This window comes from Pollicipes pollicipes, unplaced genomic scaffold, assembly GCF_011947565.3.
Source record: "Pollicipes pollicipes isolate AB1234 unplaced genomic scaffold, Ppol_2.1 Scaffold_3216;HRSCAF=3773_pilon_pilon_pilon, whole genome shotgun sequence".
In the NCBI taxonomy this organism is placed as follows: Eukaryota; Metazoa; Arthropoda; class Thecostraca; order Pollicipedomorpha; family Pollicipedidae; genus Pollicipes; species Pollicipes pollicipes.
In genome coordinates, this window is record NW_023596251.1 from 3,051,881 (window position 1) to 3,063,442 (window position 11,562).

Below are 11,562 nucleotides of genomic sequence, written 5' to 3' on the forward strand. Positions count from 1 at the left end.
ATGCAAACATATCAGCTGCAATGTGAAGACGTTCAGACACATAGCCGGTGACGCCGGACATGCTTTCAGGACCGTGATGTGTTCGCGTTCATCACGTACACCACTTCGGGATTTGCTGACCATTTGAACAGGCCACTGCGTTCGTAATCAAAATGGCCGGCTCTCTCCACTCTCCACACAGGTGCCGGCACTCGTAGTGTGGTCGTCGATGCTTCCAGAATCAGCCAACTTCCAGCAGAACGTGTGCCTGGAGCTGAAAAAGGTGGCCCATGTCTTCTTGGCGTTTCGGAGAGAATGCAATGACATCACGCACGTCGGAGAGACGCTGCAGGCCTACTACTCAAACCACGTGATCAATGTGCTGTGCCAGAACACGCCGGCGCTGAAGCTGACGAACAGCTGCTGCCGGCGATGACACCAGGACACACACTCACGCTCGCCGCCGTGATCGCTGCCGTGAGAGCGGTGATCACCAGGGCAAAACAGCAGTTTTGTTGATGCTAAACCAACCCTTAAGCTGAATGGATCATTTCCAACACTACCACGCCTACCCCTGTTGTGCCCGGGACCGGCACCGCAGCCCGTAAATTTGTGTCTTATGATCGGATAGCACAACGCGGGTGTCCGCGTGTGCCATATGTTTAGTGCCAGATTGTGTCTGATACCAAACATTTCGCTAATATTACATGACTATGGTTGTGCGGAAATAAACGTATGTCAGACATGCGTAGTCTTTGCACGTTTATACCCACACCCCGCATGTCCTCACCGGACTGCAAAGCGCGCGGTGAGGAAAGGAATGGTGCTCTACTGGGAGGAAATCACTATGAAGGGCGTCATAGGCGCGATGCCCTTATCTTAACGGCTGATTTATTGCACATAATCCTTGTAACTGACCACCTGGAAGAGCTAAATTCACCGGACCAGAGAATCTATATGCTATCCGTATATCTTTTTCCCTAGATGGAGAGTTTGAAGCTGTAGTACCAATGATATCACGATTATTTTTGGTGAATTGGTGTGCGGAGAGTGTCACACCTGCCTTTCTCTTCAAACATGCAGGAAAATAGCCAACAGAAGAAATACTACTTTCATGGTGGTGAAGAGGAAGTCCAATCAGATTTCTTCCGTCGAATCCCCTATAATGCTTCCAATCAAACTTCCGAGCTGCTCAAAAGAAGTTCGAGAGGACGGGTATTGCCGATAAAATCGGATCTGTATTATCTAGCTGTGCGTGAAAAGTGCAGAAAAGTGGGATGCTTCCCAAGTCCATCAGCCTCAGCATCGCCTCCACGTCAACGGCTGAGAGCGTAGAATGCCACGTGGAGAACTAAGAACTTCCACGACTGAGAATGTAGAATGAACGTAGAATGAATGAACTGCGGAGGGACGTTGGCCTCCTCATTTAACGCGGTAAAAGATGGTTTGGGATCATTGCTGGCAGTGGAAAACTATTGAAAAAGTGGTTTACAACAATTGTAATATGACCTCTGTAAAGGATGCAACTCCGTAAAATCATGCAGCGTGCCAGAATAGCTGCATTGTCGAAAATGCAACAAGCTTAAACTACTGCTGGAAAGCGCCACAAGATTGCCGTCACATGACTTTTTCTGTGCAGAGAACAGTTGCCCCCATTTAATTGGCCCCCTCATCGGTGCAGACATCTAAACTCCTCCGGTTGTCAGCCATTGCGGGGGTAGTCTGACCTTTCTCAGTCTTTGCTGGGATAATACGACCTTTCTCAGCCTCCGCAACGGTAGTCTGACTTTTCCCAACCTTTACTGGGGTGGTCTGGGGTGGTCTGGTCGGCGTTTGAACAATTAATGTGTTTCAGCAGCTAGCAACTCACTGGGTAACACCATAAAAGGCATTCAGCGATCAGCCTCGCGTGCGGCTGGGCGCATCACCGCAGCCCGCAGCTGCAGCAGTGCGAAAGCTAAGCGCGCGCTGCTGTCCGCCAGCAGTTTGTGACCTCTCAGCGTTGAACCCCGCGTGACGGTGAGGTCTGGCTGCTAGGATGAGGGACTATGTCCGAAATAAGGTGGAGGGCTCACAACCACCTTGAGTCGTTTCTTTCCATGCACTGCGGTGTGCTAAATTTTCTTAGATGCTGGGGCCGTAGCGGATTCAGACGGGGGGGGGGGGGGGGGCGTGGCTACATGGCCCTTCTGGATCCACCACAGCCCCAACGTGTTTATTTTTTTGTATGACGCTCCAAAGTTCAAGGGCACCACAAACGGCTCAAACGGTCCAGCATTAAAATCAAGTAAACTTGGCCTCTAGGAATAAAGTTGACTAATTCCAACGGAAGATATTTTACCGATCACAAAATTACAAATCTAAGAATAAAAGGGCCGAAGTCCCGGTACGTCTTTGCTCGGGAGGGGGGGGGGGGGGCAGGACCAAGATCCACGTGGCAGCACAGTGAGGCACAGCCCATCCCTTGACGAAATCCTAAATCCGCCCCTATGATGGAGTAGCTCGAGTTCCTCCCTCCCTTCCATAATGTGATAGCTTCCACGCGTTTTCCAGCCACCACTCTCCTTACCTTACTAACGGCCTGCCACCGTGCAGAAACACTTCCACTTGATAAGGTAGTGTATTTCACGGCAACAGTGCAGCAAGAAAGGTTTGCATTTCAGACAGAACCTGCGCTGAGGCGACGACATCAAACGCCCGAGAGCACGCGCCAGGTAACCTACGACCCGTCACGATCTGCTGCGGCGGCGCGGTCACGAGGTCAGACGCCGACCGGCGGAAACGCTGTCAGGGAGTCAAAGGACGAACACGTGCCAGATTGCCCGGCGATGCTTGACCGCGTGACTCCCCGGTGGAGTGGGGTCACGAGCGCAGCGCTGAGGTCGGCTCGTGCGGCGGCGCGCGGGCCAGGTACAAAACCCCGCCTCTCGGTTACCGGCGAGCCCCACCCGACTGCGTCGGAAGGGTAGCCGCCGGCAAGAGTGGCACAAAACACGGCCGGTACACTGGCGGGTAAATGTGAAGGCGGCAGGCAGGTGGACAAGACCCGGGGAGACCCGCGCACGACAGGGCACACCCCTGGCGGACAGGACAAAGGTCGCCCACGGTCGACTAGCATCACGGACTAGATTGGGTCATGGGCTGAACGGCAGACCACCGGCACGGCGCCGAGGCGCTAGAACGGTCCTCGAGCGACTACTGAGGCCGGCTGACGGAACCAATCGGCCGGGCGGCGAGCCGCACCGCGATTGGTCGGCCCGTTCGCACCAGCGATGTGATTGGTCAGGTGCGCGGTACGGCCCAGTTCGGTTGCCGTAAACCCGGAACGATAACCATACGGGAAACATTCCGGGTCGAAGTGACGGGGACGTTAACGTCCAGCCGCCAATCAAGGGGAGGGCGGCCTTATCGACGTCGGCAACACTGGAGCAATATACATCTGGTTCCAGTCACCAAAGAAAGCGGTAGGCGGTGTGGAATGTTTCGACTTCTCAACACGCACAATACATGGCGCAAGAGGTATAGGAAACACGCGTGTCTTTGAACGGTTAAGACACATCTAAGATAACACGTGAGGCGGGCAGGATATAAGTAGGCAAAGTTAGTCGGTTACAAGGCAAATTAATGTGTTCTTCGTTTGCACGGAGCTGAAACGAAACATTACCTTCGATGGAAATGTGCGCCGAGGAATAATCGCTCCTACATCCCATCCACTCCTTATCCATCTGGGTTTTGATTTGTAGCGAACCACGTCTGGCACCCGAGAACACAACTAATTATAAAAAGCACCAGTGTCATGACCCGCGTGACTGGCAAGAAACAACAAAAATACCCAGCTGTAAGAACGATCACTAGATATCTGGCGCTTACGTAGCCCTCGCGCTAAACAATGGGAGTGTGATTGAATACGTAACATGAACGCCACGGTAGCTGGACGCGGCCGCACTCTAATGGCATCACACAAAATAGCAGCATTCCGCGCCAGAGCACGCGAGCTGATACCACGGGGCCCCAGCGTCACTTGGCGACACAACACGTGACCTGGCCGCGGGCCAATCACACTCGGCTCGCCCGACAGGGCGCGGGGCGGAGGCAGGCGGTCGGACGCGGAGCTGCAGCCCGTCACCGCGCGGCAAGTGACGTCACAGTCACAGGTCCGGCCAGGGAGGCGGGGCCGTGCGATTTACCGCCCTCAGAGGCCTGTTCAGAAGCTGGTGACTCGCTCGCGGCACTTCTTCAAAAAGTCCTGCGCCGCCTTGTCCCAGTGTCTGCTCTCCAGGGTCTTGAGGATCGGATGTTCTGCCGGGCGGTCGCGACGGCGTCAGCGGAGCGGCCGAGGAGAACGGACCGGACCCGTGGGCAACCTCACACGGTACTGAACTAGCTGCAAATGCAGTTCAAATATTCTAGAAAAACATTTTTTATGCAAGTTAGTGCCTACTCAGGGCTAAGGCGCCTCCCAGTGCTCGGAAGCTCGAGACCTGTCCACATGAAGCCGCGACTTCCACGCTGGCGCAGTATCGCACGTCGGTGGCGTATCAAACAAACCCCAGCCCAGCCAGCACGGGTCACGAGAACTCGGCACCCAGTCAGTGCTGGGACAGCTGTCAATTGCCATCAGGGAGAGGGGGGGGGGGGGGGTAACCGCCACCCGCCTCCCTTCGCCGCAGGTTCTTATGCTTTCTCCTTATCATCCCTAGCTGCATAACCATTTGGAGCCGATGCGCTCTTAAGCTACTCATCGACATCCCTTGATTCCTCAGACACCATAATATCAAAAAGCTTTAGTTTTATGACCTTGGCCCGATTTGGTTTCAAACAACAGCGTCGTATAAATTAGTTTTTCACCCATAACACATGGCCACAAGTACCTCCAGCACGGCAAGAGCTGCACACAGCATGTCGGAGCCGGCAGGTCTGCAGCACTACCGTGCGGCCGCTGCACACGCTAATGACACCGGCATCTGCCGGTAGATGGCAGAAGCGCCGCACCGTCCGGCCTGGGCGACCCACCTCTGTCGCGCTGATGCATCAGATTCAGCTCGATCTCCTTCAGGCCGTGGAAGTTGTCCGAGTTGGCACTGCCCCGATCGACACCGGGGATCTGGCGGCAGCCAGTCCCAGCGTCAGCGGGTCGCCGCCGCAGCACAACAGCAGGCACCGGCATCGGCGCGTCACCGGCACACTCGAGCTCGGTGACGTCACTGACACGCAACATGCTTCTTTTTCTACGGCACACTCGGGCTCGGTGACGTCACTGACACGCAATATGCTTTTTGCTACGGGAAACGCTACCGTTTAGTTCGTGACGTATGTACCCGGGTGGGGTGTTATTTACCTAAGGGGGTAAAACACGGAGTGGAGACAGCGCCCTGAAGCTACTTACCAATAGTGAGATTGTCGCGGAGAGCGCCAATGGTCACGGTAATCTCGGTCACAGTCACGGCCATCACGGTCTCGGTCACGGTTATCACGGTCACGGTCATCACAGTCACGGTTCACGGTCATCGGCAGGAGATCGTTTCGTGAAGCAAATCGAAGAGCTGCTGAATCTGACAGCTATGTTTCGGGTCGTAATAGGGGGCATGAGAGCCCGATTTGCGGACCATTCAGCTGGCTGCAATTCACCTGCAATTGCTACAGGCTACAATCCAAACACGCTTCACTGCGACGATCTACGCACGTTGGTGACGACACAGTCTGCGCACGTCTGGCCAACTGCAGCACAAACGCGGCAGCGGAAAACCCACGCGTGAAAACCCACACCGCAGAAGAAGCGAGGTTCCGAAGCCAGACAAGCACCATCTGACCGCTATCGGCGCTGACCACTCCGCGCGTGCGCGCCGCGTGGAAATGCTCCCGCGCGGGGCGTAGTGCTTCACAAGGATCCCAACCGGAGGGTAGCTACTTACGTGGTTCAGCGAGAGATACGCCTCGCCAGCGAAGTCGTTGAAGGTCAGCACGTCGTGGTCCATGACCGTGAAGAGGATCATAGCGCCGTCGGCGCGACACTGCTCCAGAGTCACCGAGCTGCGGCACACCACCGACAGATGTCAGGTCGGGCGGTGTAGGTGGCGTTACCGTCGAAACGCGCAACGAGACGACAGCTGAGGAGTTGCCTCCGTGCTAGTCATGTGGTCACGCGACGCATTAATGGTGATGTCTCCGTCTCGTTGAAAACTATTGGTACATCCGCCAGTCTTCATTTTGCTTTTATTTACGCACCAGAAACACGTGAACCTCACATTCAGGAGGTGGAAACATAGCGCGTGCTCCACCTTAACATTCTTTTAATGTCAACCTTCTATCCGGCCATCCAGGTAATCTGAAATACCCACTCAGCCTTCACCTGCTGCAAAACCTCTGACAAACCCACCCACGCTCTGGCAGGCCAGATTTCCCCCTGTTCTCACTATTCAAAGCACTCGTCGAAGACGGGGTTGAGTGTGCGCTTGTGCACCACTGTCTGCTGCTCGACGCACGAGGCGAACAGCTGCCGGGGCAGAAGCTCGATAATGACGAAAGGATCACTCAGGCCTGCAACAGTAGGTCAACGCCGATGTTGGCCCTGCTCACAGGTGAAGCAGTGCTGGTGCGGCGCTTTTCGCCGCTGGGCCAAGACCGACACACTACCCCCTGAAGCAGCTGGAGTCCAAGCCGTGCTGGACGTATCGATCAGCCCTGCAAAGCACGGATACATACGGTCTAGGATGCCCAAGCTGTCAGCTGACGTCGACAGAGACCAGTCCCCTAGATGCAGAGATCTGTCGAGGGAGACGCGGCTCCACCAGACTTAGCTCAGAGACCGGGCCGCCCAGAGCAGCGATCAGCCGAGGGAGACGCAGCTCCACCAGACTCAGCTCAGAGACCGGGCCACCCAGGGCAGAGATCTGCCGAGGGAGACGCAACTCCGCCCGGCTCAACTCAGCTCACCGTTCGGGTCCAGCGGGATCACATTCTTGGCGTTGAGGATCTCAACGGAGAGCGAGTCGTGGTGGAAGTAGACGCGGACGGAGAGTGTGCCGAACTCTTGCGCCTCCTGCGCCTCCTGCGCCTCCAGTCGCTCCTTGTGGAACATGTCCATCAGCTGCTCCGTGGAAAGGCTGTTCAGCTGCGGGAGAGAACAGACGCGCTGCTGCAGCTTCGCATAGCTTTCCACGTGTGGCGGACTCGTGGTTCCCGTCACGAGGCACAACACGTGCGACACGCGTTCATGACACGTGGTTGGGTGTCCGCGGATTATTCTGCCGCCCTGCTCCCCAGAGCTTGGCCTAGATAAAGACGGAATGAACTTTGTATCTCGTGCTAATTAAAGCACCTCGGCGAACGCCGCCCGCGCCCGGACTCGTGCTCTGTTTTGCTCCAGGGTCAGTGACGCCGTCTCTCCGCTCACAGCACGTTTAATGGGTTCGTGCCGGCTATTGATTCGAACCTGCGTTGAGAATTTCGGGGCAAACCATAAATCGACCTCAAAGACATAGCGTCCATTTCCGAAACTGACTCTAAAAAAGTCGGCTTTGATCGCAACAGCTAAGGAAAAAATTTGCTCCAAAAACTGCATTGGAAACACATTTTGAACAAATAATAAAAGACAAACACGATACAAATAGAACAGAAGGCTGCCTAACAAGTTGCTGCATGTATGACTATCAAGATGAGAGCAGGATTGTGCTTCCCTGTCCACTTAAGTTGACATCCGGACCACTAACCAGCAGATGCAACTGACTGAACTTGACTTATGGACGCTCAAGAGCGTCGATTTTACTTGAATTCAATGAAAATCTGGATTAGAGTCAACTCGGATCCACACAGGGTCAAGAACAAGCCGCCTGGGTCATTTTCTTTGAAGTTAACAATGAGCCCAATCACCCAACAAAAATAAATTCTCTAGAGTTCACACCACGGCTCACTTGTGCACCGTCACATCCACGCACGCAAGCGCGCGCGCACGCACGCACGCCCACATCCACATCCACCTAAGCCGACAAATACGGATAACCACCTTCATACGTGTGCCTCAACGCTGAGGGAACGTCGACACTCAACAGAACCAGCCGTCCCTGGTGCTTGGCAGCCTTGCACTACAAGGATATTTGTAAGCAATTGACTGCATAAACCACATCGTGTCACCAATTTGACTGCATATCCAATCTGCACGTCCAAAGTCCAATTAGTGCTGAAAAATACACATTCAAAATCGTCTTTTTCTGAAAACTGCACCTCTAACACTCACTTGTCCCAAAAACTGCACCTCCAAATTAATCAAGTCGCGCTCAAATCCTCAGCCGGCACCTCACACAGATTCAGACACTGACAGAATCAGACATCAAACCTCAGATCCCGGACCTCAGACCCCAGACTTGGACAGACTCAGACCCCAGGTTCAGACGGACTCGGACCTCAGGACCCAGATCCCCAGACTTGGACAGGACTCAGACCCCAGGTTTCAGACGGACTCGGACCTCAGACCCCAGATCCCAGACTTGGACAGACTCAGACCCCAGGATCAGACGAACTCGGACCTCAGACCCCAGATCCCAGACTTGGACAGACTCAGACCCCAGGTTCAGACGAACTCGGACCTCAGACCCCAGATCCCAGACTTGGACAGACTCAGACCCCAGGATCAGACGGACTCGGACCTCGACCCAATCCCAGACTTGGACAGACTCAGACCCCAGGATCAGACGGACTCGGACCTCAGCCGGCGAGGGACTTCAGCGCCCCTCTGACCTTAAGGCTGCGGCTGGTAGCGTCGAAGAGGTCACACTTGAGCGCGTCAAGAGGTACACCCTGACCATCGGCGTGGAAGAACTTGCGGAGGATCTCCAAAGAGTCGCAGAGTCTCGCGTAGAACGCCGGCGTCTTGTCCTGCGGAGGGAGGGGAGGGGAGGGGGGGGGGGGTGGGGTCAGGCCAGGCCGGTTTGAGCCCGTCACAGACAATAACATGCCCAATAACTTGAGAGTGGACTGTGTGCTTGGTCGATTCAGCTTTGTCAGCCACAACTATGAACGATGTATCATCTGTGCGAATGTGTTGTAACGTCATTAACGACTTTCATGACATTGCGCAGATTATTAAGGAAACTGACAATGAGATACTTGTTTCTCATCACGACGCAACAATGGATAAATAGGCTTCACCCTCAAAGTGCAGACCAACACATCACTGTCTGCCCAGAGAGGAAGGCAAGCGGCAACGCAAAGCCGGCGTTTCTGCGCCCGCTCCAAATGAGCGACACGGACGCTACGCCTGTTCCACTGCTCTGGAGGCCGTGACGGTGACGAGTGGATGCCTTCGCAGGCATGCGTTCTGCTACCCAATCCACGCACTACCCATCAACCTGTGCCCCACACCAACCCGCCACTCACTTTTGATCAATTATTCCCACGCACCACCCACGCGCCGGCATTTGGCAGCGCGCTGGCACTGAATTATGAGCGAGTTTCATCAAAGTTTACCACAAACTTATTATTTTGCGTTGCCTTCTACAAAAGCAGTGTGAATTTTGACTAAAAGATAATGCGAAAAGTAAGAATGAGTAGTAGTCTTTAAAGCATCTACTCCACATTTCATAAACACCGTCACCCATGTCCGTATCCATACTTGCAAGCTTTCCCAAAACCTGCACAGGTTTCAAAAACCAAACCCAGCCCCTGGCTCATTCCATATGGGTACCGACGGTTTCCCAAAACATGAAGCCCTCTCATTGCGAGATCCCTGTGGTGCCCGAGAAAGGCCGTGCTTGTGGCGGTTAATGCACCGTCAGTGATAGACGCAAACCAGTCGCAGTGACTGGAGCCTTCTGAGGCATCCGTAGGAAACCTATCATCAAGGTTGCATGACGCCCATGGCGCGTCACATATAGTTACGCTTTTGTGCTGTAAAAAACGCAGTAAACAAGCCTGAAGAATGACGCAAAAGCACGGGGATACCCAGATGGAGGTGTGAGCTTTTTAGGTCCGACTTGGCGCAGTCACGAAGGGTCGTGGTCTAGGCATGTTTTGACGAAGCAAAGTTTTAAGTCATTTCCATGACTTTGCCAGAAAATATACGGCTTTATGTTTATTGGTAAAACAGTGTCTATGCATTTGAATGCACGCTTAACAAAGTCTGATATATTCCGGAGGTTATTCTCATTCTAAGACGGCCTTAATATAGGACAAACATGTCCGGCGCCCGTAGAAAACTGCACAGTAAAATTCCCTTTCAACCCCGCTGCCCGAAAACTGCCCGACATAAACACACTTCCTTATGTGCGCTGACAGGTTCATCAAAGCATGATGGATCTGTAGAAAACCGCACTCCTGTTTTATCCGCAGACTTCGAGGGCCTCAATCTCAAAGAATGAAGAAGAAAACACCATCTGGCCGCCAAAACTCGATAGCCATTGGTGGTAGCCGCCTGCCCAAACCACATACATTTAAAAACCACACGGCGGGAGGAAACGCTACATGACACGTAAGGTGTTCAGTTGGCGGTAGCCGCCTGCCCAAACCACATGCATTTTAAAACCGCACGGCGGGAGGAAACGCTACATGACACGTAAGGTGTTCAGTGCATTTGCGAGGAACATTATTCATATAGATAGGACAGTAGTGATAGCTTTATTCCTCGGGGAAAAACAGAAGAATGGAGACGTATAGCACGTTGGCTCGCACCGGCCCGCCGAGCTGGGCGTGGTGAGGCGCTGGAAAAACGCCGTGTGGGGCCAGCTTTGGCCAGCGCCACGCCCTGCGAGCCTCACCGGCGCCGTCACGCCTGCCTTTTCTCCGAGACCCGCAGCATCATTGGTCCATGATCAAAACATTTAATGGGACAGGAATCAGGCTATCCAGTGTCACCCATAGCGTACGTTGAAAGGCGCCAACCTGCGTATTCAATGTGCTGCGAAATGATCTGTTTCTAAGCCGAAACCAAGACCGGGGCGGTCGGCTCCATGTCATTTAAACTATCCAGAGTAGCGAGTGTAGACAATTACAAGCTGACCGCTTGTTAATCTGTCAATTGCGGAGAGATGACTAGGGTCAACACCAAAGCGTGTGGCCATTAGTAAGAAGGGCATTCAGCTCCTGTTTTTCAGGATTCTAAGTTCTTGTGTTGTAAATGATCGACACCTTCAGGCAGACGTTGCTACACATGTTTTTGTCATACAAGCGTCGATTCTCGCGACCGTCAGCACTGGCTCGAAACATCGAGAATTCTTAGAAAATGCGCCGATGCTTGCTTGATGTTTAGGTTTGCCAGTGCTTCCCAAAAGCTTGACCTCTTGCAGAGCATGGGCCTTTCCACTTGCCGATCTCTATACTGCGTCGTGCATGGCCCCGGTCAGCCAGTGCTACCCATCTCTATACTGCGTCGTGCATGGTCTGGGTCACTCGGCGCTGTCCATCTCTATACTGCGTCGTGCATGGTATCGGTCGCTCGGCGCTGTCCATCTCTATACTGCGTCGTGCATGGTCTCGGTCACTCGGGGCTGTCCATCTCTATACTGCGTCGTGCATGGTCTCGGTCACTCGGCGCTGTCCATCTCTTTACTGCGTCGTGCATGGTCTCGGTCACTCGGCGCTGTCCATCTCTTT

The 11,562-nt window shown here is 53.9% G+C and overlaps 1 protein-coding gene across 1 annotated transcript; it reads right to left on the bottom strand.

Annotated features, from left to right (window-relative positions):
• Positions 1 to 2,585: 2,585 nt before the first annotated feature.
• On the bottom strand, positions 2,586 to 8,850 carry LOC119090910 (BAI1-associated protein 3; the record flags this gene model as incomplete). Its single annotated transcript, XM_037213635.1, is given in 6 exon segments — positions 2,586 to 4,278; positions 4,993 to 5,083; positions 5,892 to 6,009; positions 6,393 to 6,516; positions 6,913 to 7,090; positions 8,713 to 8,850. Coding segments are annotated over 6 exon segments (744 nt in total), but the record flags the coding sequence as incomplete, so codon positions are not given.
• Between the last annotated feature and the right edge of the window lie 2,712 nt (positions 8,851 to 11,562).